This window comes from Emiliania huxleyi (assembly GCF_000372725.1).
Source record: "Emiliania huxleyi CCMP1516 chromosome Unknown EMIHUscaffold_206, whole genome shotgun sequence".
Taxonomy (NCBI): Eukaryota; Haptophyta; order Isochrysidales; family Noelaerhabdaceae; genus Emiliania; species Emiliania huxleyi.
In genome coordinates, this window is record NW_005200543.1 from 186,556 (window position 1) to 211,054 (window position 24,499).

Consider the following 24,499-nt stretch of genomic DNA (forward strand, 5'->3'; position numbering starts at 1 on the left):
GTCGTGGACGGCGCTCGGATACGCAACGGTGGCATAAGGTGAATGATAACGCCGGCTGGAGCGCAGGCTGCGCAGGCTTGCCAGCAATTGGTCCCTTGGCAAGCGCGAATAGGTCACTGCGTTAGGCACTTGGAGCACTTGGAGTGCAGTCAGTAACCGCACATCCAGGGCCGGGGAACTGTAGGCAATGTTTTTTTGTTTGGCCCTTTTAAAACTGTACCCCACAACCGACCGCCTTTCGCCGCCGGCCTTTGCCTCAGGATACCATGCACTTCGTCCGCTCGCCGCGCCGCATTGCGCCCGATATGCCGCCGCGAGCTGCACGTCTAGACCCCCGCGCCTATTGCTCACGGAACCCGCCGCCCTCTCACCTCCCCGCCACGCGATGCGCCCTCGCTCGCTGCGCGGGTGACTGCACCCCTCTCAGCCTCACAACACCTGCCTACTCCCGCTCGCAGGTACAGCCGCTGCCATCGAGGAAGCCGCGAGACGCGTCCGCTGCTGCCCATTCCCCAACCCTTGTCACGCGCGAGCCCAACCCGACAGCCCTCCCTCTCTGCGAGCAAGAGAGCGACTCGGCACCCGCTCTCCACACTGGGCTCTCCGGCTCGCTCTCTCTTCCCATTCAGCATGCACATGCTCTTGATCAGCGCCAGTCTACCTACCGGAGTCTAATTTCTTTATCCGCGCTCGCAGGGAAACTCGCTAGAATGGGTTGCGGAGGCTCGAAGCCCACCGACATGCGGGGCACGACATCGGCTTCCGGCCCTGCATCGACTGTGACACCGGAGCTGGAAAAGCTGCCGGTGGAGCCTGCGGTTGCTGTGAGGTTGCGTGGTGGCATTGGGCAAAATGTGTGCAGGTTCAACGAAACCTGCAACTCCGAGGCCGCGCGTATTAGGCTGTAGTCCGCGGGCTATAATCCGCGTATTAGCGGGACGTGCGTGGTGGCTGGTGCGTCTGACGAGGGAACCGAGGGTGTCTGAGGACTGAGCTCTGAGTCTGACTAGTGTGTAGTGACTTTAAATAACTTTGAAGTAGTGACTTAAATAACTTTAGAGCTAGTGCCCCCGCCCCCGCCCCCGCCCAAAAGATAGCGATTAGCGTCTCGTCTCGCCACGACGCCCCACGCCTCGCAGCACCTCGCCCCCGATGTCCAGACGCCTGCGCTAGTAGTCGTTGGGCCGGATCCACTGCGTCGGCTCGCTCCGGTGCCCACGTTGTTAAAGTAGTCGCGCCCGTCGGGCGCCACCCCCTTCTGCCAGCCCTCCGGCACTCCCTGCTCTGGCTTGGCCTGCGGCATCGGCGCCGGCCCCGCCTCTGCCGGCGGCGCCGAGGCCCCGCCGCTCGGGCGGCTGCTGCCGCAGCTCTTCTTCTTGGTGCGGCGCACAGCCGGCACCTCCTCCGCCTCGCGCTGCTGCTCCTCGGCGGCGGCGGCCTGAGAGGGAGCGCGGACAGAGGCCGAGGTGAGGTGCGCCTGCAGTTGCCGCCACCAGAGCCCCGCCTTTGTCGACAAACAGGTTGAGCAAAATTTCCGCGAAGAAGCGCCGCCGGCGGCACGCCGGGATGAATCCGGACGGATCCAATTGTTCAGAACCGCGACGGCGAGCCGCCGCGGGCCCACAGGAGGGCTCGGAGCCGCGGCACCGGTCCGCTACGCGCGGTCTTCCGCGGGGGGAGCTTCGTCGACGGGTGCGGGACCGCGGCGCGGCTGGTGCTGCGGCGAGGCCTCCGGCTGTTTGCGGCGGGCGGCTTGCTGCTCGCTGCATGGCGAAAACCTCGTCTCGTCACACGCCAAGAGCTTATGCTCTGGCGAGATGTGAGGCGCATGCGCCCAGGAGGGGAGGGCGCATGCGTAACGACGCTGCTAGAGATGCCTTTCGGGGCCCAGAGATAAAACTTCTGATGCCATGCATGACCTAGTAGTGTCCCCAGCTATGAGTGTGCCCACGTTTGAGCCAGGTGTGGTGTGGGTGCGAGAATAGCTCCGCCGTTCATGGAGGCAACCGATGCGAGTCGACTGGTGTGTCGTCGTGGTTTCGTATCAAGAATACTCACTCACTCACTCACACCGCGCCGCCCAGCGGGGCGAGAGCACCAGCCTACAACCTGCCGACATGGCAGTTGCGATGGCGCTTTGTTTTAGGAAGGTGAAGAACAGCCAGGCTCGGATTGGACACCAACGCGGTATGGGCTGGTAAAGACGGGGAACTAATAAAAGACGGGGAACCGACACAAGGCCGTATGTCCATCGGGGCTCGGCCACAATCAAGCCGGGCCCCTCGAAGCCGACGGCCACAAAACTCTGCAACAGGAATGGAGCCACCTTCGGCGAGTGCATCGGCGGATACCGGGCTCTGATAGATGCGGAACGCGGCCAAGTCGGGATGGCGGCCGGGGGCGGCCACACTCTCCCGGATACAACGTCTCGCTCAGGTGAGCATGGGTACAGCGGTCGGCGCGAAGCAGAGGCAAGACGGACGACAACGCCCTGAGCCCGAGGATCAACCACGGAGGGCGGGTGTTCCCAGACTGCAGAGTCTCCGTGACAGCGAGACGGCCATCCAGCAGATGCTACGGGAGGTTGATGCATCTCCGGCGAGGTATAGGTAAGGTAAGGTAAAGCCGCAAGGTAAACTTCTCCACACACACGAGGTGGTGGGGCAGGGGGGGGCAACCCTCGCGTCTCCACGTCTAACGACAGGAGCCCCACGGCATTCAAAGTGCAAGGCCCGGTGCGCGTGGGTGAGCGGTGTGTGTGTGCGTGTGTGTGTGTGTGTGTGTGCGGTGTGTCTCCGGCGACGGGCGCTCGACGCGGGCATCTCGATGCTCTATCCACACGTCACACGAGCGTGACTCGCCACTCCCCACGACCTCCACGACCTCCACGACCGCCGAAAAGTTCGCTCTGCCCCAAACATAAATCGTCTCACTAGTTACATACATACTTTAACGACGTGTTGCTCTCCAACGTCCAAGCCCTATATAGGGTGTAGGGATCGCTTGCACCCGGCTGCGGCTCGCCTGCGTAGCGGGTGCCCGCGCTGCCGGGGTCGCAATCCCACTCCGCTGCCGCACCAGAGGCACGCTCGAGAGACGGCGAGGATAAAGAAACGCAGCCCGTGCGAGACCGCCCCCCGGCCTCGCACACCTCTGCCATCACGCCGCCGGCTCCGAGCGCAGCCGCACCTGTCCGATCGCCACGGGCTGCCCCAGCTCGAAGCGCTCGCTGGACACCGCCGGGCCGGCGAATGCGTCTCCCGCAGTGGCGCCCGGCGGCCGCCCTGCGCCGCCCTCGCCCTTGCCCTTGCCTCCGCCTCCGAGGGAGGTGGCCTCAAAGACGGCGACCTGGGAGCAGAGGGCAAAGGCTCGCGCAAGGTGCGCTGGCAACGCGCGCGCGCTAATGGGCGGCACCTGGATGCAGACCGTCTCGCCAGGGGTGGGCGGGCAGAGGAACTGCAGCCGCTTGGTGCCGTCCGCGCTCTCGAGCCAGCCGACGAATCTTGCCGAGCCGCCGCCGCGAGGCAGCAGCAGCTGCTCGTTGATCTCGTGCCCGCCGAGTGACGCCCGAACGACGCGCATTTGGCCTGTTTTGTGGGGGCGGCGGGTGACAGTAGTCTTGCGAAACGTGCGGGTGAGAGGACACCGCGACGAGTGGAAATGGCGTTTGGTCATGTGTTTGAGAATTGCACGGGGCGGCTCGCGGCTGGGCGCGCCGCGGCTCGGCGAGGCGGACTCGCGCAGTGTGACCACGATCTCGTAAGCGGCGCCCGGTCGGCCCACCCACTCGCCCGCACCGTCGCTCGTGAGGGCCGGTTGTTGCGAGGGCCGCGCGAACAGAGCGGCGACCATCCTCGAGGCGGAGGCGCCGGCGCCGCCGCTGCCGAACGGGGCGAGCTTGATGTCGACGCGCGCGCCGGAGGCGAGCGATGGGGGTGCAGGCGCGCTGCTTGCCCACGGGAGCGCCATGACAAGTCGGACGGGCTGGTAGTCGGACGGGCTGACAAACGGACAGACTCCGAGGATGCGCGATGCGATTTTTTTCTGCGAGCTCAGGCAGTCCCACCGACCTTAAGATGAGAAGGGTGACTGACCGGACGGAAAACAAGGAAAAAGAAAAGCCGCCACATCATCCTCAAAAAGAAAAAATCCTGCGTACTGCATCGTGGATCGCGTCACACCAATCCTCGCCACCCAACGCGGCCAAAGGATATCCACCTCGCGAACCTCGAGAGACTGCATCGCGTCACACCAGCCTCGCTACCAGCCAACGTCATGGTCTCCAACATCGCCCAGAAGCTCGCCGACAAGGAGAAGTCGGACGATGCGCCGCCGTGGTCACGCGTCGTGCCGCTCGCGATGATCGCGTGCGTCGCGGCCATCCTCGCCTCGCCGGGCTCCGTCGTCGGCCCCGACGGGCCGGTCCCGCGCTTCTCCGCGGTCTCCGCCCGGCTCGCTGCGCGCGACGCTGGCGGCGCGGCGGAGCAGGAGGCGGGAGCGGCCGTCGCGCCGCTGCTCGCCGGCCTGCACGGCCGCGCCCTCGTCCTCGGCGCCGCCGGCTTCACGTCGCTCCTCTCGCTCCCCGGACTCGGTTCACGCGCCATCCCGGTGGACGAGCGGCCGCACCTGGCGCCCGCGCTGGCGGCGGCGGCCGCCGCCGCCGGCGCCTCGCCGCCTCTCAACCTCTCAACCTCCAACCTGAGCGCGGTCGCCTCCGAGTCGGTCGACGCCGTCGTCTCTCTGTCGGCGCTCTGCCGCGCCAACCTCACGGCCGCGCTCGCAGAGGTGAGGCGGGTGCTAAAGTCGAACGGGCGCCTCGTCGTCTTCGAGCCGACCCTCGGGCTCGACTCGCGCTCCACTCGCCGCCTCCAGGTCCTCGCCTCGCCGCTGCACGAGGCGCGTCCACCCTTACCGCCCAGTGTCTATAGTCGACGGTCAGACTGTTCTTCACCTCTACCTACCTGCGTAGGCGCTGACCGACGGCTGCCGCCTGGACGACGACCTCGCCGGCCTGCTCGAGGAGGGCGGCTGGAGTCGGCAGAGCATGGCGAGGCACTCGCTCGCCGCCGCGCGCAGCTGGCTGACGGCGCCGTTCGTGCTCGGCGTGTGGAGGCCGTGATTGCTGATGGAAAGAAAGAAAGGAGGGGCGAACTGATGGAAGGGGGCGTGTGGCGATTTCGGCGTTCTTGCACTTGGAGCACTTGGAGTGCAGTCATTAACCTCACATCCAGGCCCGGGGGGCTGACGTCTTTGTTACTTTTTTTCGCGCGCTGTGCTGGATTCGGTACTTCAGCTTGGTATAGTATCATTGGATTGCAGATCATACCCCAGGGCTATACCCTGATACCCTCTTGAGAGGACCCGCATTGGGCCCCTAGAGGATAGGCTGATACCCTGGTGGGTTACCCTTCACACCGGACACGACCCCCTCTTCACACCTCTTCGCGCGCTGCGCGCGCGCCAAGACAGACAACGCGCTCGAGTGAGCGTCGCGCAGGAGGGAGGCGAGCGCACCACTAAGCAATGCGCTGGGCGAGGAGGGCGCTAATGGCGGCCGTCGTCGCGTTTGACGGGCCCGCGGCCGCAGCCGGTGCGGCTGCAGCCGCGGGAGGGCTCGGACCTCGGTGCGAGGTGTGAATTGTCGCTTCGCTGCGCGGCCGCCGATGATACCTTGATACCCAGCCGAGATAAGTCCCCACAGAGGCCTAGAGCATACCTTGATACCCCCTCGAGAACAATACAATGATACTATACCAAGCTGAAGTACCGAATCCTGGGCTCGGCTCGGCTGAAGGTGCCGACTCTGCTCGTGCTGCTGTGCGCGCTGGTGCCACTGGCCGCCCAGGGCGCCGGCGCCAACCTTCACGAGCCTCCCTCGGGAGCTCAGGCCGAGCCATCGGCCGACGCGCCGCCAGCGCCGGCCGAGGACGACATCGTGGCTCGCTCAACCTTCACGCTCACCTCGGGCGGCGGTTCGCGTGGCTACGAGTGCGTGGTGCGGCGTGGCCAGGACGCCGCCGCCGCGGCCGTCGCCTTCGCGGAGGAGCACGCGCTCAACGTCGACGGCGTGCTCCAGATCGCGCAGCACCTGGTCGGACAGGTGGAGAGCGCCGCCTACGAGCCGCCAAAGGAGCTGCGGCTGCGGACGGCCGGCGCGCACAAGAAGAGGGCCGAGTCGCTGGCCAAGGAGGGCGTGCATGACGAGGCGGCCGAGCACCTGGCACGCGCGCTGATGCGGCCAGGGCTCGAGACCGACATCGTGGCCAGCTTGAAGGCGCAGTTTGGCACGGCGATGCGGCTGCTTGCGCAGCAGAGGCAGCAGGAGGAGAAGGAGGCGGCGGAGCAGGCGGCGGCGGCGGCGCGCGCGGCCGAGGAGGCGGCGGCGCTGGTGGAGGCGCGGGCGCGCGCCGCGGAGGCGGAGGCGGATTGGTCCTCCTTTCTGGCCGAGGTGCTCGCCCCCTCGAAGCTCCGGGTGGACGCGCGAGGTGCGGCAGAGGGCGAGGGCGGCGAGGGCGGCGAGGCAGCTGCGGAGCCGCTGGTGGAGATGCCGCTGACGCTGACGCGGCGCGGCGAGGGCGGCGAGGGAGGCGGGCAGGAGGTGGTCACTCTGCGGGTGCACAAGGGGCAGGACGCGTCGGAGCAGGTCTTCGCCTTTTGCGCCGCCAACGGGCTGCACTCGGCGGACGAGGTGAGCAAGCTGGGCGGCCTTGTCAGCGGGCGGCTCGAGGAGGCGGGCCACGCGCGCGAGGAGGCGACGAGTGCGGCGGCGCTCGTCGTGCGCGGCGCCAGGCAGCGGCGCGAGGGCGGCTATCCGCCACCCCAAGTTTACCCACCTCACCACCTCCCCACCCTCACCTCCAGGCAGCGGCGCGAGGGGGACTACTCCGCCGCGGGCGCCGCGTTCGCTCGCGCGCTGCACCATGCCGGCGCGGGCGAACTGAGCAAGGAGCAGCTGGCCTTCTAGGAACGTTCTAGGAACCTTCTAGGAACTTTCTAGGCGCGGGCGAACTGAGCAAGGAGCAGCTGGCCTTCTAGGAACGTTCTAGGAACCTTCTAGGAACTTTCTAGGCGCGGGCGAACTGAGCAAGGAGCAGCTGGCCTTCTAGGAACGTTCTAGGAACCTTCTAGGAACTTTCTAGGCGCGGGCGAACTGAGCAAGGAGCAGCTGGCCTTCTAGGGACGTTCTAGGAACCTTCTAGGAACTTTCTAGGCGAGCTGAGCGAGGAGCAGCTGGCCGCCGCCAAGAGTGGGGTGGTCGAGATGATGCGCGCGGAGCGGCGGACGGTTCCTTTCCTGGAGGCGATGGCGAGGGGGGCGTGGGAGGAGGCGGTCGCATTCCTAGAGACGGTGCCGCGCGAGGAGCGGTCGGCGCCACGGCTGCAGCTGCTCGAGGCGCGCGCCTACCAGAAGCTCGGGCGGTGGGGCAGCGCGCAGCGCGCGGCGGCGCGCGTCGTGGAGGCGAGCGCGACGCACAGCAGCTGGGAGCGCGGGCAGCCGCGCATGCTCGCGGTGGCGTTGGGCAGCGCCGCGGCGCTCGAGCTCGGCGACGGCAAGAAGGCGCCCTCTTCAGAGAGAGCCGAGAGCAGCCGAGAGCAGCCGAGAGCAGCCGAGAGCAGCCGAGAGCAGCCGAGAGCAGCCGAGAGCAGCCGAGAGCAGCCGAGAGCAGCCGAGACTAGGCGCTCGACTTCTTCTCGAGCGTGCTCAAGTACGACCCGGACCAGTCCTCCGTCCGCGAGCAGTACAAGAAGCTCAAGGCGGTGCTCAAGCTGACCGAGGAGGCCGAGGCGCAGCTGACCAAAGGGTACAACCACAAGGCGGTCAAGGCGCTCGACGACGTGCTCGGCAAGCTGCGCGGGATGGACGTCGGCTCCGCGCTGTTTCGCGCGCAGCTGCTGCTCAAGCTGTGCCGCGCGCGGTCCGCGATGAACAAGCACGAGGAGGCAATGCACGCCGGACGGCGTATACAGGGCGGCCATCGCACTCTCGGACCGGTTAGGGCAACCTCGGTCTAGGCGATGCACGACTGCCAGACGGCGTACCGAGCGGTCACCGAGCCGGGCCCAGGCGAGACTTCCCGAGATCACCCGAGACTTCCCGAGATCACCCGAGATCACCCGAGATCACCCGACGTCACAGCGCTGGGCCCAAGCGTCACCGAGATCACCGGAGATCACCCGAGATCGAGATCGCCGAGGTCATCCCAAGGTCGCCCGAGACCAGGCGTGCCCGTCTCGCCGGCGCGCGTGCGCGAGGCGCTCGAGGCGCGCGCCTCGGCGCACGAGCACGACAAGAACTTTGACGGCGCGGTGGCCGACTGGCGCGCCGCGCTGGACAAGGCGCCGGCGGGCGAGAAGGCGCAGGAGCTGCAGCAGCGGCTCAGCCACGCGCTGGACCGGCAGCGGAGGTGGCAGTGCGTCGACCCGTCCGACCGCAAGGCGTGGCAGGACAACCGCTGCGGCCACCCCGGAGACCCAAAGAGCGGGCGCGACCACAGAGCTGTGCTCGAGCTGCCGGCCAACCTCGACCAGCTCGCGCCCGAGGCGCAGTGCGGCTGGGTGAACCGGCAGTACAGGATCGCTGCTAGCCAGGAGACCCGGCTCAACACACACACGCCCCGCTCCTACTTCGCGCACCGACGCGCAAACTCTCCAAGTGCACCCAACCAAGATAGAGGGCCCGACCGAGCCGCGCTCCGCCCACGCCTTCAGGAAGCTGGCGCGCGTGTGGCACCCCGACCGGTACAAGGGCGTCAAGGCGAGAGCGGAGCGGAAGATGCGCGAGTGCGCAGAGGCGAAGGAGGTGCTCGTGAGGCAGCTGCGGTGCAGTGAGCACAAGGGGAGGTAGCGCCTTCGTCGGAGGTAGGGGCGCTCATCTCAACTGTGTGTTTGAACTTCCCCGCCGTGGCCCCGCCGGGAAAAAACAAACAAACACTTCGCGGTTTTCAAAAAGGCAAAAATCGCTTCACTGCGATTGGCACTTCACCCTGTGCCGGGCGGAGGCGCTTTTTTTAGAGGTAAGGTACATCTTTTTCCGGCCTAGGCGGGGCGGTGGGCGTGCGCAACGGCGGTGCGATGGGTCTCTCAAAAGAAAGAAATTGTTCTCTCGACGCGGGACTTATATAGGAATTTTTCTTTGTTGCGCCTTTTCTTTTCCTCGACCTGTGTCGAGCCTGTCTGCTGTGAGAGAGAGTTGTGGTTGTCTAAATTCTTTTCCTCGCGATGTCCACCCCGCCGCGGCGCCGCTCGCGCCGCCTCGCCTCCGCCGCCACCGCCGCCCCCTCGCCAAGCACGCCGCCGCCCGCCCGCCTCCTCGACCTCCCCACGGAGCTCCTCGTGCGCGCCCTCTCTCACTGCGACCCCGCCGACATCGCTCGCGTCGCGACCGTCTCGCTGCTCTTCCACGCCTCGCTTGCGCTGGAGGCCATCCGCTTGTGGGCGCAAGAGCGCGGCTTCGAGCTGCCGGCGCTGCCAGAGGGCGAGAGCTGCGCCGTGCGGTGGCTGTGCTATTCGGCGCTGCTGCGCGAGTCCAACCCACCGGCGAGGGCGGCGGCAGGCACTCGGCACAGCCTCTTCATCGACGGCGAGGGGCGGCTCTCGTCGTGCGGCTCTGCGCCGGATCACGCCGCAGGCCTCCTTGGCCACGGCGAGGGCGTGGCGCGGCTCAACACGCCGACCCGCCTCCCCTCCACGCTGGGCGGCGAGCGCGCCGTGAGCGTGTCGGCTGGAGGATTCCAGTGTCTCGCCCTCACCGGCAGCGGGGCTGTTTGGAGCTGGGGCCAGGGAGGCTTGGGCGCGCTGGGCCACGGCGACCAGGAGGATCAGTGGCAGCCGACGAAGATCGAGGCCTTGGCGGGCCAGCGCGTCGTCGCTGTCTCTTCTGGACGCGAGCACGGCCTAGCCCTCACCGGCGACGGAGACGTCTGGAGCTGGGGCTTTGGAGGGCGAGGCCGGTTGGGCCACGGCAACCAGCACATCCAGCTGCTGCCGAAGGAGATCGAGACCTTCGCAGGGCAGCGGGCCATCGCACTCTCGGCTGGAACGCGCCACAGCCTCGCCCTCACCGCCGACGGCGCCGTCTGGAGCTGGGGCGATGGAGAGGATGGCCAGCTGGGCCACGGCGACACGCAGCTACAGCTGCTGCCAAAGAAGATCGAGACCTTGGCTGACCAGCGTGTCGTCGCTGTGTCGGCTGGAATGGTGCACAACCTCGCCCTCACCACCGACGGCAGCGTTTGGAGCTGGGGCGATGGAGCCTTTGGCAGGCTTGGCCACGGCGACACGCAGGACCAGCTGCTGCCCAAGAAGGTCGAGGCTTTTGCTGGGCGGCGCGTCGTCGCTGTGTCGGCGGGATACTTCCACAGCCTCGCCATCACCGCCGACGGAGCTGTCTGGAGCTGGGGTCATGGAGGCTGGGGCCAGCTGGGCCACGGCGACGAGCAGCAGAACCAGCTGCTGCCCAAGAAGGTCGAGGCCTTTTCTACCCAGCGCGTCATCGCCGTGTCGGCTGGAGGCTGCCACAGCCTCGCCATCACCGCCGATGGCGCCGTCTTGACCTGGGGCAAGGGCGGAAGCGGTTTCCTAGGCCACGGGGAGGACCTGTCGAACCAGCTGCTGCCCAAGAAGGTCGAGACGTGGGCGCCGGGGCAGTGAGCAGGGAAGGAGGCGAGGAGCGCAGGAGCCGAAGTTACTGACGTTGCTGCTGATACAAGCTAGCGGTCCACATCACGGGTACGGGCACTCCCCCTCAAACTCCCCCGTGCTAGGACGACGCGACAGTGTGTACTTCCAACAACAGCTGGGTGTCGACAGTCTTCTCGGCCTTCTGCCCCTCTCTCCGACTGCGACTCCCCCCCAGCCCCACGCGCCACGCTCACGTATTCTTTTCGCGCACAACCCAGGGCGAGATCGTTGTGTAATGTGGACGTTAGGGACGTACCGTACAAAAAACTCGCCTTGGACGGGGCTACTAAACTCTCTCCCGATTACATTTCGGGCCACACGACACGAGTCCCCGTCTACAGTTCCGCAGAGGGGCGCTATCCTACCTTCTACCTGCGTACTTGTACTTGCGCGTGGCAACATACACTACAGCTGGGTCCGGCGCCGACGACTACCCCTGGAGCAGCGCGAGGAGCTCGCGCTTCAGCAGCGGCACCAGCGCAGGCCCTCGCGCTCGAGGAACATGGGCACGTTGTGGTGGAAGGTGTCGTGCTCATGCAGGTCGAGCCCCGGCGCGTGCGCGACGAGCCGGGCCTGCATCATGTCGACAGCGTTGCCCGCGCCGACGTGCACGGCCGCACGGCCGCCTCGCGCGTGCATCACCGGGAGGGCGTGTCGCGGTGCACGCGCGCCTGGGCTCGGCCGGCACGCACGCGCCGTGCGTCAGGTCCAGGTCCACCCGCGGGTCTATGAGACACTTCCTAGACACTTCCTGGACACTTCCTGGACACGTCAGGCGCAAGTCCACCCGCGGGCCAAACGAGACCAGCGCCATCGGAAAGGCCGCGGCGACAGCGCTGGCGTTCTCCCGCGATGGTCCCCACACCGTGCGGTAGTAGCCGCCCGAGGACCAAGCGACGCCAAAGAGGCGTCGCAGCATCGGCAGCACCATCCCCGAGTCGGCCGTCGTCACGGCGATTGCGCCGCCACCCTCGGCAAAGCGCAGGAGCGTGGGACCGAGCTCACGCTCCACGGCCGGGATGGCCCGCGAGTCCTCAGACAAGTCGGAGAGGATGAGCGCGTGGAAGCGTCCAGACGAGATGGCTCGCCGGCGGGGCGCTCGCCACCCTCCAGGCCAATGCGCTCGTGGTGCAGCCCGCGCCATGCCGTCTCGACGGCTCGGCGCTGCTCGGCGGGCAGAGGCGGGGTGATCAGTGTTGGGGACGACTCCCTCTCAATCAGCAGGAGGTGCTCGCTCATGAAATCGCTGCTCACACCAGTGCCATCGCTGCTCACACCAGTGCCACGCCAGCCTTCACAGCAAGAGCGCCGGTCCCGAAGACAGCCCGTGTGCGGCGCTCCTTGGCTGCCCGATCAGCGGCGCGTTGGCGCTCCTCGGCCGCGGAGCCCACGCGCCGGCCTTCGGCGCGCGCCGCGTCAAGAGCGTTGGCCGACTCTGCGGCAGTCAACTATTTGCTTGGTATGGTACGATTCCGCGCGCCAAAGGGAGTGGTGCGGCCCCCCTCCGCCCCACCGCCCGCCTACTTGCTAGGCCCTCCTAGGAGGCTGCAGACACTGACGACAGCGGCCGTCTTCCCGTACCATAACCGCTGCCTCACTGCCCCGGCGCCCGCGCCTCGATCTTCTTGGGTAGCAGCTGGTTCGACCGGTCCTCTCCGTGGCCGAGGCAGCCGGGCATGCCCTTGCCCCAGGTGAAGACGGCGCCGTTGGCGGCGAAGGCGAGGCTGTGATGCGTGCCCGCTGAAACAGCGACGACGCGCTGCCCAGCAAAGGCCTCGACCTTCTTCGGCAGCAGCTGGTCCTGCTGGTCGGCGTGGCCCAGCTTGCCAGCGTAGCCATCGCCCCAGCTAACGAGAGCGCCGTCGGCTGTAAGGGCGAGGCTGTGCTGCCACCCAGTCGATACGATCACGACGCGCTGCCCAACCAAGGCCTCGACCTTCTTGGGTTGCAGCTGCTCCTGCGTGTCGCCGTGGCCCAGGCGGCCGTTGTCTCCCCGGCCCCAGCTCCAGACAGCGCCGTCGGCGGTGAGGGCAAGACTGTGGTTGCCTCCAGCCGAAACAGCGACAACGCGCTGGCCAGAAAAGGCCTCCACCTTCTTCGGCAGCTGCTGGGTCTGCTCGTCGCCGTGGCCGAGCTGGCCGTCGGCTCCAAAGCCCCAGCTCCAGATGCAGCCGTCGGCGGTGAGGGCGAGGCTGTGACCATCTCCAGCCGAGACAGCGACGACGCGCTGACCAGCAAAGGCCTCGATTGTCTCCGGCTGCGATTCGCTCTCATCGTCGCCGTGGCCCAACCGGCCATCGAATCCCCAACCCCAGCTCCAGACGGCGCCGTCGACAGTGAGGGCGAGGTTGTGGTACTGTCCAGCCGAGACTGCGATGACGCACCGGCCTGCAAAGGACTCGATCTTCTTGGGCAGCAGCTGCCTCTGATCGTCGCCGTGGCCCAACTGGCCAAGGGCTCCGCGGCCCCAGCTCCAGACAGCGCCGCCGCCGGTGAGCGCCAGGCTGTGGTTGTCTCCAGCCGACACGCTCACGACGCGCTCGCCACCCAGCGTCGACGGGAGGCGGGTCGGTGTGTTGAGGCACGTCACGCCCACACCGTGGCCGAGGAGCTCTTGAGCCAAGCCGCACGACGAGAGCCGCCCCTCGCCGTCGATGAAGAGGCTGTGGTGCCGGCCTGCCGACGCCCTCACCTGCGGGTTGGACTCGCACAGCAACGCGGCAAAGCACAGCCACCGCACGGCGCAGCTCTCGCCCTCTGGCTGCGCCGGCAGCTCGAAGCCGCGCTCTCGCGCCCACAAGCGGATGGCCTCCACCGCGAGCGAGGCGTGGAAGAGAAGCGAGACGGCCGCGACGCGAGCGATGTCGGCGGGGCTGTAGCAGCGAGAGAGGGCGCGCACGAGGATCTCCGTGGGGAGATCGAGGAGGCGGACGGGCGGCGGCGCGTCTGGCGAGGGGGCGGCGGTGGTGGCGGCGGCGAGGCGGCGCGAGCGGCGCCGCGGCGGGGTGGACATCGCGAGGAAAAGAATTTTACACGGCGACGGAAAGAATTTTAGCCGGAAAATTTAAGTGGAAGCTAGAAAAAAGAATTTCGTGCGCGTAACAGGATCTGCAGCAGACGCTGCCGCGATGACGTGAGCTCTGGCCGGAAGACCTCGCGGTCCGCATCAAGCGGGTCGACCCTATCTCTCAGATCTCGAGCGTACACCTCTATGCTTGCGCTGGTCTAGACTGCGGGTGCTAGGTCCTAGTAAGATGCTCGCAGGTCCCGCGAAGCGGTGGGCGGAGGAAGGGCGCGAGCACCAAGCATCATCCACCGCCCGTCCCCGACTCCTCGCTCAACCCATGGGCAGGGCGGAGCGGACGGCGGCCTTTTGAGTGTCGGTGAGCTCTCGAGTCGGGAAGGCCACCTCGAAAGAGATAATCAGATCCCCCTTCTTGCCGGGCTCCTTGCTCTTGGGCATGCCCTCACCCGCGAGCACCTTGGTCGTCACGTTGGAGACGGGCGTCCGCATGTTGAGCCGCTTGACCCGCTCCTGCTCGTCGAGCATTTTGATGTCGTGCGTAAAGCCGCAGAGCGCGTCGCTGAGCGAGATCTTGATGCGGTAGTGTAGGTCGCTGCCCTCGCGGTGGAACCGCTCGTGCTTGGCCTCGCGAATAATGAACACGATGTCCTGCGCGCACGGCGGGGCGCCCGGGGGAGGGACAGCGTACTCGTCGCCCTCGCCCGAGAAGGTGATCCTCGTCCCAGCCTTGAAACCGGGCCGGATGGGCAGCTCGAGGATTTTCTCTGTCGGCCGACCAGGGGTCAGCGACTTGCGCGTCACCTTCATCTTTTTGAGCTTACCGCGGTACAGCTCCTCCAGCGTGCAGGGCAAATTGTGCTCGCGCTCCGGGAGGTGGCAGCGCCTGGCCTTGGGCCTCCCGCCACCACCGCCGCCCATCCCGGCGAGCATCTCCTCGAGCCCGCCGTGCCCATCGAACGGGGTCTCGCCAAACGAGTTTTGCCGCTTGAAGCCGCCGGAAAAGAACTGCGCAAAGATGTCGGCCGGGTCTCCTCTAAACTCATAGCCCGCGCCGCCGCCGCCGCCGTGCGCAAAGCTGCTCCCACCCTGGCCAAAGCCGCCAAAGTGGTGCGTGTCGCCGTCCGAGGCCGGCGGCGGAGGCCCGCCAGCCTTGAGCCCCTCCTCGCCATATCGGTCAAACACGGCGCGCTTGTCCGGGTCGGAGAGGACGTCGTATGCCTCGGCCACCTCCTTGAACCTCTCCTCCGCAGTCTTTTGCTCGCTCTCCGACCTGCCCGCCCATTTGTCGGGGTGCCACTGCACGGCGGCCTTTCGGTACGCCTTTTTGATGTCGGCATCCTTGGCGTCCTTGGCGACGCCGAGCTCTCGATAGTAATCGCGGCCCATCGGTGTCGCGCGAATGACGGAGGAAGAATTCTTAAGATACAAGCCTCTCTCACAGCACACTGGCACGACAAGGGCGCAGACTGGCGCGGACTGGCACACACACAGGCTCACCACCGGAGCCGCCTAAGCGACTCCGTTAAGAACGGCAATGCACTCCGCACCATGCACAATGCCGCTCTCCCCGCACGCTAGCTCGTTCACCGTCTGCCACGCCACGGCGGTGTGGAGGACGACGGACAAGCGCTGCATCTGCAGCCCGTGCCAGTTCTTGGTGGTCCATGTGACCTCGTCCAGGTGCTGAGCGTGCGAAAGTTTATTGCTCAGCTGGTTCGCCGCCTCCCTCAGGGTGCTGCGAACCTCCTTTCCAAAGCCTCCGAAAGCCTCAAAATCAAACAAACGTAGATCGCAATCCTGCTGCCGCGCAAAGGGGTAATCGCCAGGCTGCTCCGTGAGCTTTCCCTTGGGGGCATCCTCCTCCTCCCCCTCCTCCCCCTCCTCCTCGGCCTCCTCCTCCTCCCCCGCCACCGCCGCTGCCGTCGCTTCCGACGGAGACCACTTGCCGCGCCCTTTGACCAACTTGAGCAGCCCGGTCTCCGTGTTGCCAAAGCGCACGTAGGCCCCCTTCCAGCCGAGCCCTCCGTCGCCGGCCGTGTCCTTGCCCGTGCTCGCAAGCGAGCTCGTGAGCTTCAAATCGGCAACGAGGCGCCTGTGCCCCCTGCCGATGTTTGCCGCCGCCACGTCAGGTTGTTTTGGATTACTGTAACTGAGGTGTGCGGTCGGCTCCATCTCGATGATCATGCCCCACGCCGAGCGGAGGCATTTGACCAAACGTTTGAGTAGAAATTTGTGTCTTGTAGCATGCTTTGACCGAGGGTTAACCATCGCGGCGTCGCCAAGGACGTCGTGTAGCTGGCCGCTGGGTGCCCTCTTGCCTGCCTCCACCGCCTGGCAGGCGACATCAAGGGGGAGCCCAAGGCGGCGCTGGACGGTGACGCGCATCGCCCAGGACTCCATCTTCATGTCATCACGCATGGGGATGGCGTTGAGGAAGGCGCCGGCCCCTGGTTGGCTGACGGCGACAAAACGGATCGCCTCTCGCCAGCATTTGTGGTTCTTGCGTCTTCCGACCTTGTTGCCTTTGGAGGGCGCCTTGCGGCCGCCGCTGCGAAGCGCCTCGTCGGTAAGCTCCTCGGCAAGGTCGAGCCAGTTAGCATGGTGCACGCCAGAGGTGTACCGTCGCTGCGCCTGGTGCAAGAACTCGTTGGTGGACGAGAACTGGGCCAGGGGAAGCAGCTCCGCGGCCGGCGCCAGCCCGTGCGGGTAGAAGCGGAACCTCGGCTCCGCCTTCGCCTCGTTGATCGCAGTGCCCGGGCTCACCACCTCCCGGCACACGACCTGCGTCCGCCAGCTCCGCTGGCACTTGTCGGTGAGGTCGTGTCTGCTGACGAGCTGCGTGTGCGCCTCTCGCAGCTCGTCGAAACACTCTCCGGGCGCGGTCGAGACGTCGAGATCGGCGAAGGGCCTGTGTAGCTCGCGGATCGGCCGCGTGACGAGAGCCCACGTACCAACCCACGCCGCGCCGCGAATGTCCTCGGCGCTGGTCAAGCCCATGCCGCCCATATTGACTGGCAGACGCGCCTGCTTGAGCGCCCGCACCCACTGGACATCCTCGCGCCCAACTCGCGCGCCGCCGACAAGCTCGTACAGGCTGTCTGCAATCAGCCTGTCGTGCTCCTTTGCCGCCGCCAGGGTGACGCTGGGAGGCATTGTGCGGAGGAAGAAGGTGAGCGTGGTATTCATGCAGAAACGGATCAGCACCTGTGAGAGCTGCTGCGCCGTCCGGACCTTCTTGGAGTCGCGCAGGGCGAGAATGCCCGGAAGCGGCTCCAAGGCCTTGCGGACCCGCTTGACCAGTTTGTCGCGGCACCACGCAAAACCGCCAAGGAAGGCGCCGAGGACGCGGATGCCCGGAAGCGTGCCGCCCTCGTAGGAGCCGTGGGGCGGGGCGTCCGGCGTGCCCTTGACGTCCACCCGATGGCGCACCGAATCGAGCGAGCGAGGGTCCGGCGCCCAAATGCACCGCTTAGACGGGTTGCTCTCAACGCCACAGCATCGCTGCGCAATGACGTCGCCTTCGAGCATCGCGCAGAGCGCCGCCTCTGGATCATCGGCGCAGTAGGTGTCATCAAGGTAGGCGCAAATCACGACTGCCCCGGCTAGTTCTGTGACCCCTTCGTCCCCCGAGACCTAGCGCGGGTGGGTTGGAGGGGGCTCGCCCCGTTCCTCCCCATCGGGCCGCGTGAGCGGCCTCGCCTCGCAGATTCGTTTTTCGCGCCTGGGTCAGGCGCGCGGGGCATCCCCCGGGTCGCTCGACCAGCGATCCGAAGAGTGGCCGCTATGCGAGGGAAAGAGCGGGGCCCACGGGGTACGCCTCCGTCCGGCCCCCTCCGAGGGATGAGGCCACAAAAGAGGCGCGCGAGGCAAGGAGGAGACTCGGAGAACTGAGAGACTGGGACGACTGGAAACAAGAAGACAGTGAGCCACCACAGGCGTCGTTGGCGCACATACTGAGCGGCAGCTGCGCTGGAAATAAGGAAGAGGCGCGTCACTTCATGCGGAAGCTCGACAAACACACGGCGAGGGCGACAGCAAGAGTCGAACGGGCGGCGCCTGACTCAAAAGACACCGCCACATTCCTCACGGCCGGCGGGCGGCGCGCAGCCACCGCCGTCGGCACCGCCCTCGCCACCACCCGCACCTACCACGCACGTGGCGGCCGACGCCGCCGCCGAGACCGCTGCATGTCACTCCCCTTTCTCCCGGCCGAGGTGGGGCGGGGCGCGCGCGGGTGGCGGCGGGTGTGGGGGATGTCTGTGGGCCCGAGAGCGATGTACCATGTGCGCCTTGCTTTGTTACTTAACATCGAAGGCTAAGCTCAAAAACAACATTTTTGTTGAGGACGTAGCTGTGAGCGCTGTCAGAGCGGTGTTGTTTCGACACCGATATCGTTCAAGGAGCGCTCTGCCTGTGGGGGGTGGCTGGCATCTCTGTACAGACAGCAGCTGTAAGTAGCATGCGTTCGGTCGTCTCAACTCTTGCTGTTCACACTTCACAGGTAAGTGTAAGCGGAGCAGCTGAGTAGATACAGCGAATCCTTTGTGTTCACACCTGCAAGAGCAGGTGTGAACCGATTTCGGCGTTAGCCGTCGGTATGTCTTGACGTGTCCCCCTTCAGCAGGCCAAGAGGACACCTGTTGAGGTAAAGGTACATGTCGATGTCTCTCGCCGACGCCACTCGACTTTTAGCCGACCTCGCCGACCAGACGGCGACGCTCTCGCCGACCGGCTCCGAGACTCTGGACGTGGGCGGCTGGCAGGTCGTCGTCGCCGACGGGCACGCGGTGCTGCCTGAAGGCATGATGCACCTGCCGGACCGGGCGTTCCGCAACCGCGCCTCTCTCGTCTCGGTCGCCTTCCCGCGCAGCCTTGCCTCCATCGGCAGCAACGCCTTCGAAGGCTGCTCCTCGCTCTCCTCCATCGACCTCCCTGCCGGCCTCACCGCCATCAACAACCACGCCTTCCGCCGCTGCTCCGCCCTCTCCTCCGTCATCCTCCCCGCCGGCCTCACCTCCATCGGCATGGGCGCCTTAGCCCACTGCTCCTCCATCACCACCGTCACCTTTCCCGCCGGCCTCACCTCCATCGGCCCCAGCGCCTTCCACCTCTGCTCCTCTCTCACCCGCGTCACCTTCCCTGCCGGTCTCACCTTCATCGGCGAGGCCGCCTTCTTCCGCTGCTCCTCTCTCACCCGTGTCACCTTCCCTGCCGGCCTCACTTCCATCAGCTGCGCTGTCTTTTCCGGCTGCTCCGCCCTCGCCCGCGTCGCCCTCCCCGCCACCCTCACCTCCATCGGCGACTGCGCCTTCGACGCCTGCGAGGCCCTCGGCTCCGTCACCTTCCCCGCCGGCCTTACCTCCATCGGCGAAGCCGCCTTCGAAGGCTGCTCCACCCTCGCCAACGTCACCGTGCCAACCACCTGCGAGATCGGCGACGCGGCCTTCGACCCCCCGACCACCGTCCTCCGCCTCTCGCCCGCGAGCATGCGCGCCCAGGGTAGGGCGGCGGAGGCGGCGGCAAGAGAGGCTGAGATGGCGGAGCTGGCGGCGGCGGCGGATCGGAACGCGGAAGCGCTTCTGGCGGATGAGGAGGCGGAGAAGGAGGCGGAGCAGCGCGCCAAGGAGCGCAAGGCCAAGAAGAAGAAGAAGAAGAAGGGCAGGGGCGGAGGGAGCGGCGCTGGGCCGTCGCAGGAGCCGCAAGGCGAGGAGGCGGAGGCGGTTGCGGCGGCGGAGGGGGGGGCGATGGCGGCGGCGGAGGAGGCGGAGCCGGCGGCGCTCCAAAAAAGCGCGAGGCTGGAGGAGGAGAGGCGGGTGGCGGAGGAGCAGCCGCCCCAGCCGGAGGCGTCGCCGAGGGAGGAGGAGCCGCCCGAGCCGGAGGCGCCGTCGAGGGAGGAGCCGCCGCCGCCGGCCGACTTCATCTGCCCCATCACGACCGAGGTGATGAGCGACCCGGTGATGGCGACGGACGGCCATTCCTACGAGCGGAAGCAGATCGAGCGCTGGCTCGCGACCAAGTCGACGAGCCCGATGACGGGCGAGGCGCTCGAGCATAGCATCCTCACCCCAAACCACGCGCTGCGCGGGCGGATTCGAGAGTGGCAAGAGGCGCATCATTGTTGAGCCCAGGGATTTTTCTTAAGCGGAGGTTGCGACGGTGTATCAGTCGCCTTATGCCACCGTCGCATATCCGGATATGCGACGGTGGCATAAGGCGACTGGATTGTGGATACACCGGATAGAGGGTGTGGATGCTTGGGTTGACGGAAATCGGGGGACGCGACCCACTTCGCCACAGACGGTCCCGCGCCTCGCCGCTATGACGGCGGCACGGCCGCAGCTCGTGTGCGTGTCGCCGTCTTTATCCGGAGTGAAAAGTCCAACGCGCTCGTCGGTGGCGGCTTCCCCCGCCAACCTGCGCCGCGCTCGGCGAACCTCGACAGCGCCTTCGGTGGCATGCAGCTCTTTGCGACAGAAAGCCTGGAGAGCAGCTCCTCTGCTGCTCACACACTCTGCACAGTTGACACAGCCTACTGTGCGGCTGCCACAGCTGTGACAGCGATGGGCTCGCCCTCACTCGCCCAGAGTCACCTTTTCTTTCGAAAAGGTCCAGCTACGAGTCGTGCCGGACGCGCAACGATCGCAACGGCAAACTTGTTGGCTTTGTCGAGTTTGAGAGCATCGAGGACGCGTCGCGCGCGCGCGAGTCGATGCAGGGCGCGTCGCCCTTCCCGGGCGTCACGTGGCACATCCACTTTTCGACCAATCCGGCGCGAGACCGCGCGCCAAAGCGTGCGCGCGACGACGCCGGCCAGCCGAGGCACGACGCCATGAGAGGGCCGCCTGTCATGTGCGCGGCGCACCGTCCCCCCGCCACGCCTGCACCGCCTCTTCCATTCCGACCGCGAGTCCGCCCCACCAATACCACCGCCGCCGCACCACCACCACCACCTCACCACGCCGTCGCTGCCCCCCTGCCCGCCCCTCCGCCTTTGCCTCCGCCTTTGCCTCCGCCGCCGCCTTTGCCTCCGCCTTTGCCTCCGCCGCCGCCGCCCGCCGCCGCCGCCGCCGCCGGACGCTGCCGCCGCCTCCAGCCACCGCGTCACAGCCGCGCTGCCACCCAACCCGCGCAGGGACGGCCGTCCCGGCCTGATGGGTCCTCCACAGATGATGGCCCCTTACGGCGGTACGTGCCTCTCAGCCCGCCGCCTCTCAGCCCGCCGCCTCGAACCCCCCAGAGGGGAGCTCGCGGGGGAGGTGACGAGTGAACTACAGGTAGTGGGGAAGGCAGCCTCGATTGCCATACAGACATGGGTGCGAAACAACGACACGACCAAGGCACGGGCAGAGGAACGAGAGAAGAATATAGGGTGGATAAAGGTAGCGCCTGTTCACGGCATGGAGGGTGAGCCACGCCGAACGTCCGAAGGTACGGCAAGACTTTAGCCTTGGCCACCCTCCTTGCGGAGCAGGAGGAGATCCGCTCTCGGTCGGCAACGTGGCAGCTAGTCGAGGGACTCGGTAGTTGTGACCCCCCTGAGTGAGGGGACAGGAGAGAGAGAGCTTTTGTGGTGCTGGTGAGTGGTGTACGCAATAACGGGACAGGGTAGTCGTTCTCTCTAGCTCCCCTTCTAGCTCTTAGCATGAGCTGTGCCCTGTGTCCGACCCCTTTTGCGCAGCAACACCTTAAACTTTTAGGCCCTCCAAATTCGGGTCGGAGCGTAGCGGAGTGGGCCCCGAGTTTGAAAAGGGCGACGGACGCTTGCGTCCTAGCCTCCAGCAACGCCTCCCTCCCCGGCGCAGAGGGGCCCCCGGAGGGATGCTCAACCGCTCCACGCCACGCCGCTTGCGGCGGTCCTATTCCCAGCTCCGCTGAGGGCCCGTGCGTTATTTCTTTCTCCGGTGTACCTGTGTTAGTGCCAGTGCGCGCCAGTCCCGTGCCCAGTGTTGTGCGCGGGAGTCGCGCGAAATTCTTTCTCCTCCACCGGTCCTCGGGTCATGCACGCAGTGCTGCCGGTCTCGCTGGCCCTGCTTTCGCCTCGCTCGCCAGCCCTCGCCTCGACGCCGGCATGGACCGCTTCGCCTCGCATAGCTCGGCCGGCGGTCATGCTGGCCGCGCCGCGCGACGACAGCCCCTCCTCGCTCTTCTCGCCAGAGAGCTGGACTGAGAAGGGCTTCGACGGCGTCCAGCGGCTGCCTGCCGCCTGCCGCGCGGCGGAGGCGACGACGGCGGAGGCGGAGCACCTAGCGCTCGCCTTCCTCTCTCAGGACGCCGACTCCGTCGTCGCTCGCACCCTCTCCAAGGCGGGCTCCTCCGCGGCTTCGCTCAAGCGGCAGCTTGAAGACTTCAGCGCTCGGCAGCCCAAGGTGAAGGGCGCGGCGCCGGAGCAGCCGTCGGTCGGCGCGTCGCTGCTCGCGCTGGTGCGCGGCGCCAACAACGAGCGAGCCGCGCTCGGCGACGAGTTCCTCTCCGGTGACGGAGCTCACTCCTTCCGGAAGCCTCCGGACCCTTCCCAGACCCTTCCAGCACCCTTCCCTCTCCCCGCCACACCGTCGCCCGGACCTCCCACCCCGTTCCGCTCCGCCAGGCGAGCACGTGCTGATCGCGCTCGCCGAGGAGCCTCGCTGCGGCCGCGCGGCGCTGCGGGCGGGAGGGGCTCTGCGCCGCTCGGTCCGCTGCGGGAGCCGTCGGCGGAACCTTCCGTGAACTTTCCTCTGCAGGCGGAGGGTCTCGACGCGGCCAAGCTGCGGACTGCGGCGGACGAGGTGCGTGGCGGGCGCAAGATCAGCTCAAAGGACCCCGAGGCCGCCTACGAGGCGCGCGAGAAGGCCGACGCTGCCGCCTGGAGGAGCCTTCCCTCTTAGCCTTCCCGGGGCCTTCCTGCAGGCGCTGGAGAAGTACTCGCGCGATCTCACGGCGGAGGCAAAGGCTGGGCGGCTCGACCCGGTCATCGGCCGCGACGACGAGGTTCGCCGCGCGATGACCGTCCTCTCTCGGCGCACCAAGAACAACCCGATTCTGCTCGGCGAGCCCGGGCGTGTGGGCAAAGGCAGGAGCGATCGAGCCGTCGACCGACTGATTGACCCATGATTAGGCGAGCCGGGTGTGGGCAAGACGGCGATCGCCGAGGGCCTCGCGCAGCGCATCGCCGCGGGAGACGTGCCCGAGAGCTTGCGCGGCCGCAGGCTGCTCGCGCGGTGGGGGGAGGAGAGAGACGCGTCGCATCGTTCTCGCCATTCCTGCTTGGCGCTGCAGGCTGCTCGCGCTGGACATGGGCGCGCTCGTCGCGGGCGCAAAGTACCGAGGCGAGGTCGAAGGCGGCTCGTGGCGGGGTGGTGTGGGCGGCGCTTCGTCACGCCTCTAGCTGTGGGCAGGCGAGTTCGAGGAGAGGCTCAAGGCGGTGCTGAACGAGGCGACCGAGGCCGAGATGCGCCGAGATGCGCCGAGATGCGCCGAGATGCGCCGAGGTGCGCCGAGGTGCGCGGAGGTGAGCAAAGATGAGCCGAGAGTCTGTGCTGCGCGAGGTGACCGAGGCGGACGGCGCCATCATCCTCTTCATCGACGAGATCCACACCGTCGTCGGGGCCGGGAAGGCGGACGGCGCGATGGACGCCGGCAATCTGCTCAAGCCAGCGCTCGCGCGCGGTCAGCTGCGCTGCATCGGCGCGACGGCGAGGCGCGGCGGCAGCGAGGGAGCGGCGTCTCCGTCAGGCCCACCGCTGTGCGCAGGTGCGACGACGCTGGACGAGTACCGGCAGCACATCGAGAAAGACGCGGCGCTCGAGCGGCGCTTCCAGCAGGCCGCCGTGGCCGGTGGCGGAGGCGACCGCGCTGTGGTCCATGCCTCTCTCCTCCTCCCATCCGCAGGTCTTCGTGGCCCAGCCGACGGTGGAGGCGACCACCGGCATCCTGCGCGGCCTCAAGGAGCGGTGCGAGCAACAACCTCCACCTGCTGCGTCGCACTAGCGTCGCCCTCCGGGAGGAAGGAGCGGATGAGTCGGTCCTGATGCGTGCAGGTACGAGCAGCCCGCCACGGCGTCGCCTTCAGCAGAGAGTGGACGACTCGCTCACCACGGGCGAATCCTCGCCAAAGGTACGAGCTCCACCACGGCGTCGCAATCTCGGACGCGGCGCTGGTGGCCGCGGCGGCCCTCTCCGACCGGTACATCTCGGAGCGCTTCCTGCCCGACAAGGCGAGGCCGTCCCGAGACGGCTGTGGACGGCGCGCCAGCTGTGAGCGGCGCCCTCCTCGCAGCGCTCGCACCGCCGTGACCAGGCGATCGACCTCGTCGACGAGGCGGCGGCGAAGCTCAAGATGGACGCCACGTCGCGGCCGCAGGCGAGGAGCTGAGATGGAGCCGAGACGAGCCGAGAGGAGCTGAGAGCAGGCGAGAAGAACGTAGAGGACGCGAGGTCACACTAGACAAGCGTACCGCTCACGACGATGCTGGCGACCGAGGTGCACCGCAGATCTGCGCGCTGGCCGACCCGAGATTGGCCGAGATTGGCCGAAATTGGCCGAGATTGTCCGAGGGTAGGCGCAGAAGATCCTCACGCTGCCCAACCAGCTGCGGCAGTGGATGTCCGGGCAGGACGACCCGGACGAGGCGGGGGCACAAGCTATCCCACGGCTCGCGCGCGGGGCTGATCGACCCGGACAAGCCAACGGAGGCGCTCATGTTCCCCGGCCCCACGCGGGTGGGCCAGACGGACCTCCCAAAGGCTGTCGGGCGGGGCTCAAGCTCCCAATCCATTGCTGTGGCCCTTCCGGGAGGGGGTCACTATGTACCCCCGG

General features: G+C 67.1%; 6 protein-coding genes across 6 annotated transcripts; 5 read left to right on the forward strand and 1 right to left on the reverse strand.

Moving 5' to 3' along the window:
* Nucleotides 1–4,275: 4,275 nt before the first annotated feature.
* EMIHUDRAFT_234642 (hypothetical protein) lies at nt 4,276–5,119 on the forward strand (the record flags this gene model as incomplete). Its single annotated transcript, XM_005781168.1, has 3 exons — nt 4,276–4,608; nt 4,720–4,872; nt 4,970–5,119. The coding sequence occupies 3 exons, from the start codon at nt 4,276–4,278 to the stop codon at nt 5,117–5,119; spliced, it is 636 nt and encodes a 211-aa protein (XP_005781225.1).
* Nucleotides 5,120–5,523: 404 nt separating this feature from the next.
* On the forward strand, nt 5,524–6,964 carry EMIHUDRAFT_234643 (hypothetical protein; the record flags this gene model as incomplete). Its single annotated transcript, XM_005781169.1, has 4 exons — nt 5,524–5,631; nt 5,759–6,259; nt 6,416–6,472; nt 6,623–6,964. 4 exons carry the CDS (start codon nt 5,524–5,526, stop codon nt 6,962–6,964), a joined length of 1,008 nt encoding a protein of 335 aa, XP_005781226.1.
* Nucleotides 6,965–7,278: 314 nt separating this feature from the next.
* EMIHUDRAFT_442922 (hypothetical protein) lies at nt 7,279–8,924 on the forward strand. The gene is made up of 5 exons (XM_005781170.1): nt 7,279–7,557; nt 7,677–7,949; nt 8,022–8,064; nt 8,221–8,572; nt 8,709–8,924. Exons 1-5 carry the CDS (start codon nt 7,303–7,305, stop codon nt 8,842–8,844), a joined length of 1,059 nt encoding a protein of 352 aa, XP_005781227.1. The 5' UTR covers nt 7,279–7,302; the 3' UTR covers nt 8,845–8,924.
* Nucleotides 8,925–13,770: 4,846 nt separating this feature from the next.
* EMIHUDRAFT_456932 (hypothetical protein) lies at nt 13,771–15,090 on the reverse strand (the record flags this gene model as incomplete). Its single annotated transcript, XM_005781171.1, has 2 exons — nt 13,771–14,732; nt 14,790–15,090. The coding sequence occupies 2 exons, from the start codon at nt 15,088–15,090 to the stop codon at nt 14,017–14,019; spliced, it is 1,017 nt and encodes a 338-aa protein (XP_005781228.1). The 3' UTR covers nt 13,771–14,016.
* Nucleotides 15,091–18,317: 3,227 nt separating this feature from the next.
* EMIHUDRAFT_468673 (hypothetical protein) lies at nt 18,318–21,247 on the forward strand (the record flags this gene model as incomplete). Its single annotated transcript, XM_005781172.1, has 3 exons — nt 18,318–19,801; nt 20,311–20,553; nt 21,133–21,247. The coding sequence occupies exons 1-3, from the start codon at nt 18,360–18,362 to the stop codon at nt 21,245–21,247; spliced, it is 1,800 nt and encodes a 599-aa protein (XP_005781229.1). The 5' UTR covers nt 18,318–18,359.
* Nucleotides 21,248–21,688: 441 nt separating this feature from the next.
* On the forward strand, nt 21,689–24,033 carry EMIHUDRAFT_418536 (hypothetical protein). Its single transcript, XM_005781173.1, has 10 exons — nt 21,689–22,176; nt 22,292–22,350; nt 22,425–22,520; nt 22,591–22,729; nt 22,799–22,889; nt 22,960–23,014; nt 23,084–23,104; nt 23,214–23,510; nt 23,572–23,720; nt 23,798–24,033. Exons 1-9 carry the CDS (start codon nt 21,702–21,704, stop codon nt 23,668–23,670), a joined length of 1,332 nt encoding a protein of 443 aa, XP_005781230.1. The 5' UTR covers nt 21,689–21,701; the 3' UTR covers nt 23,671–23,720; nt 23,798–24,033.
* Nucleotides 24,034–24,499: the final 466 nt, after the last annotated feature.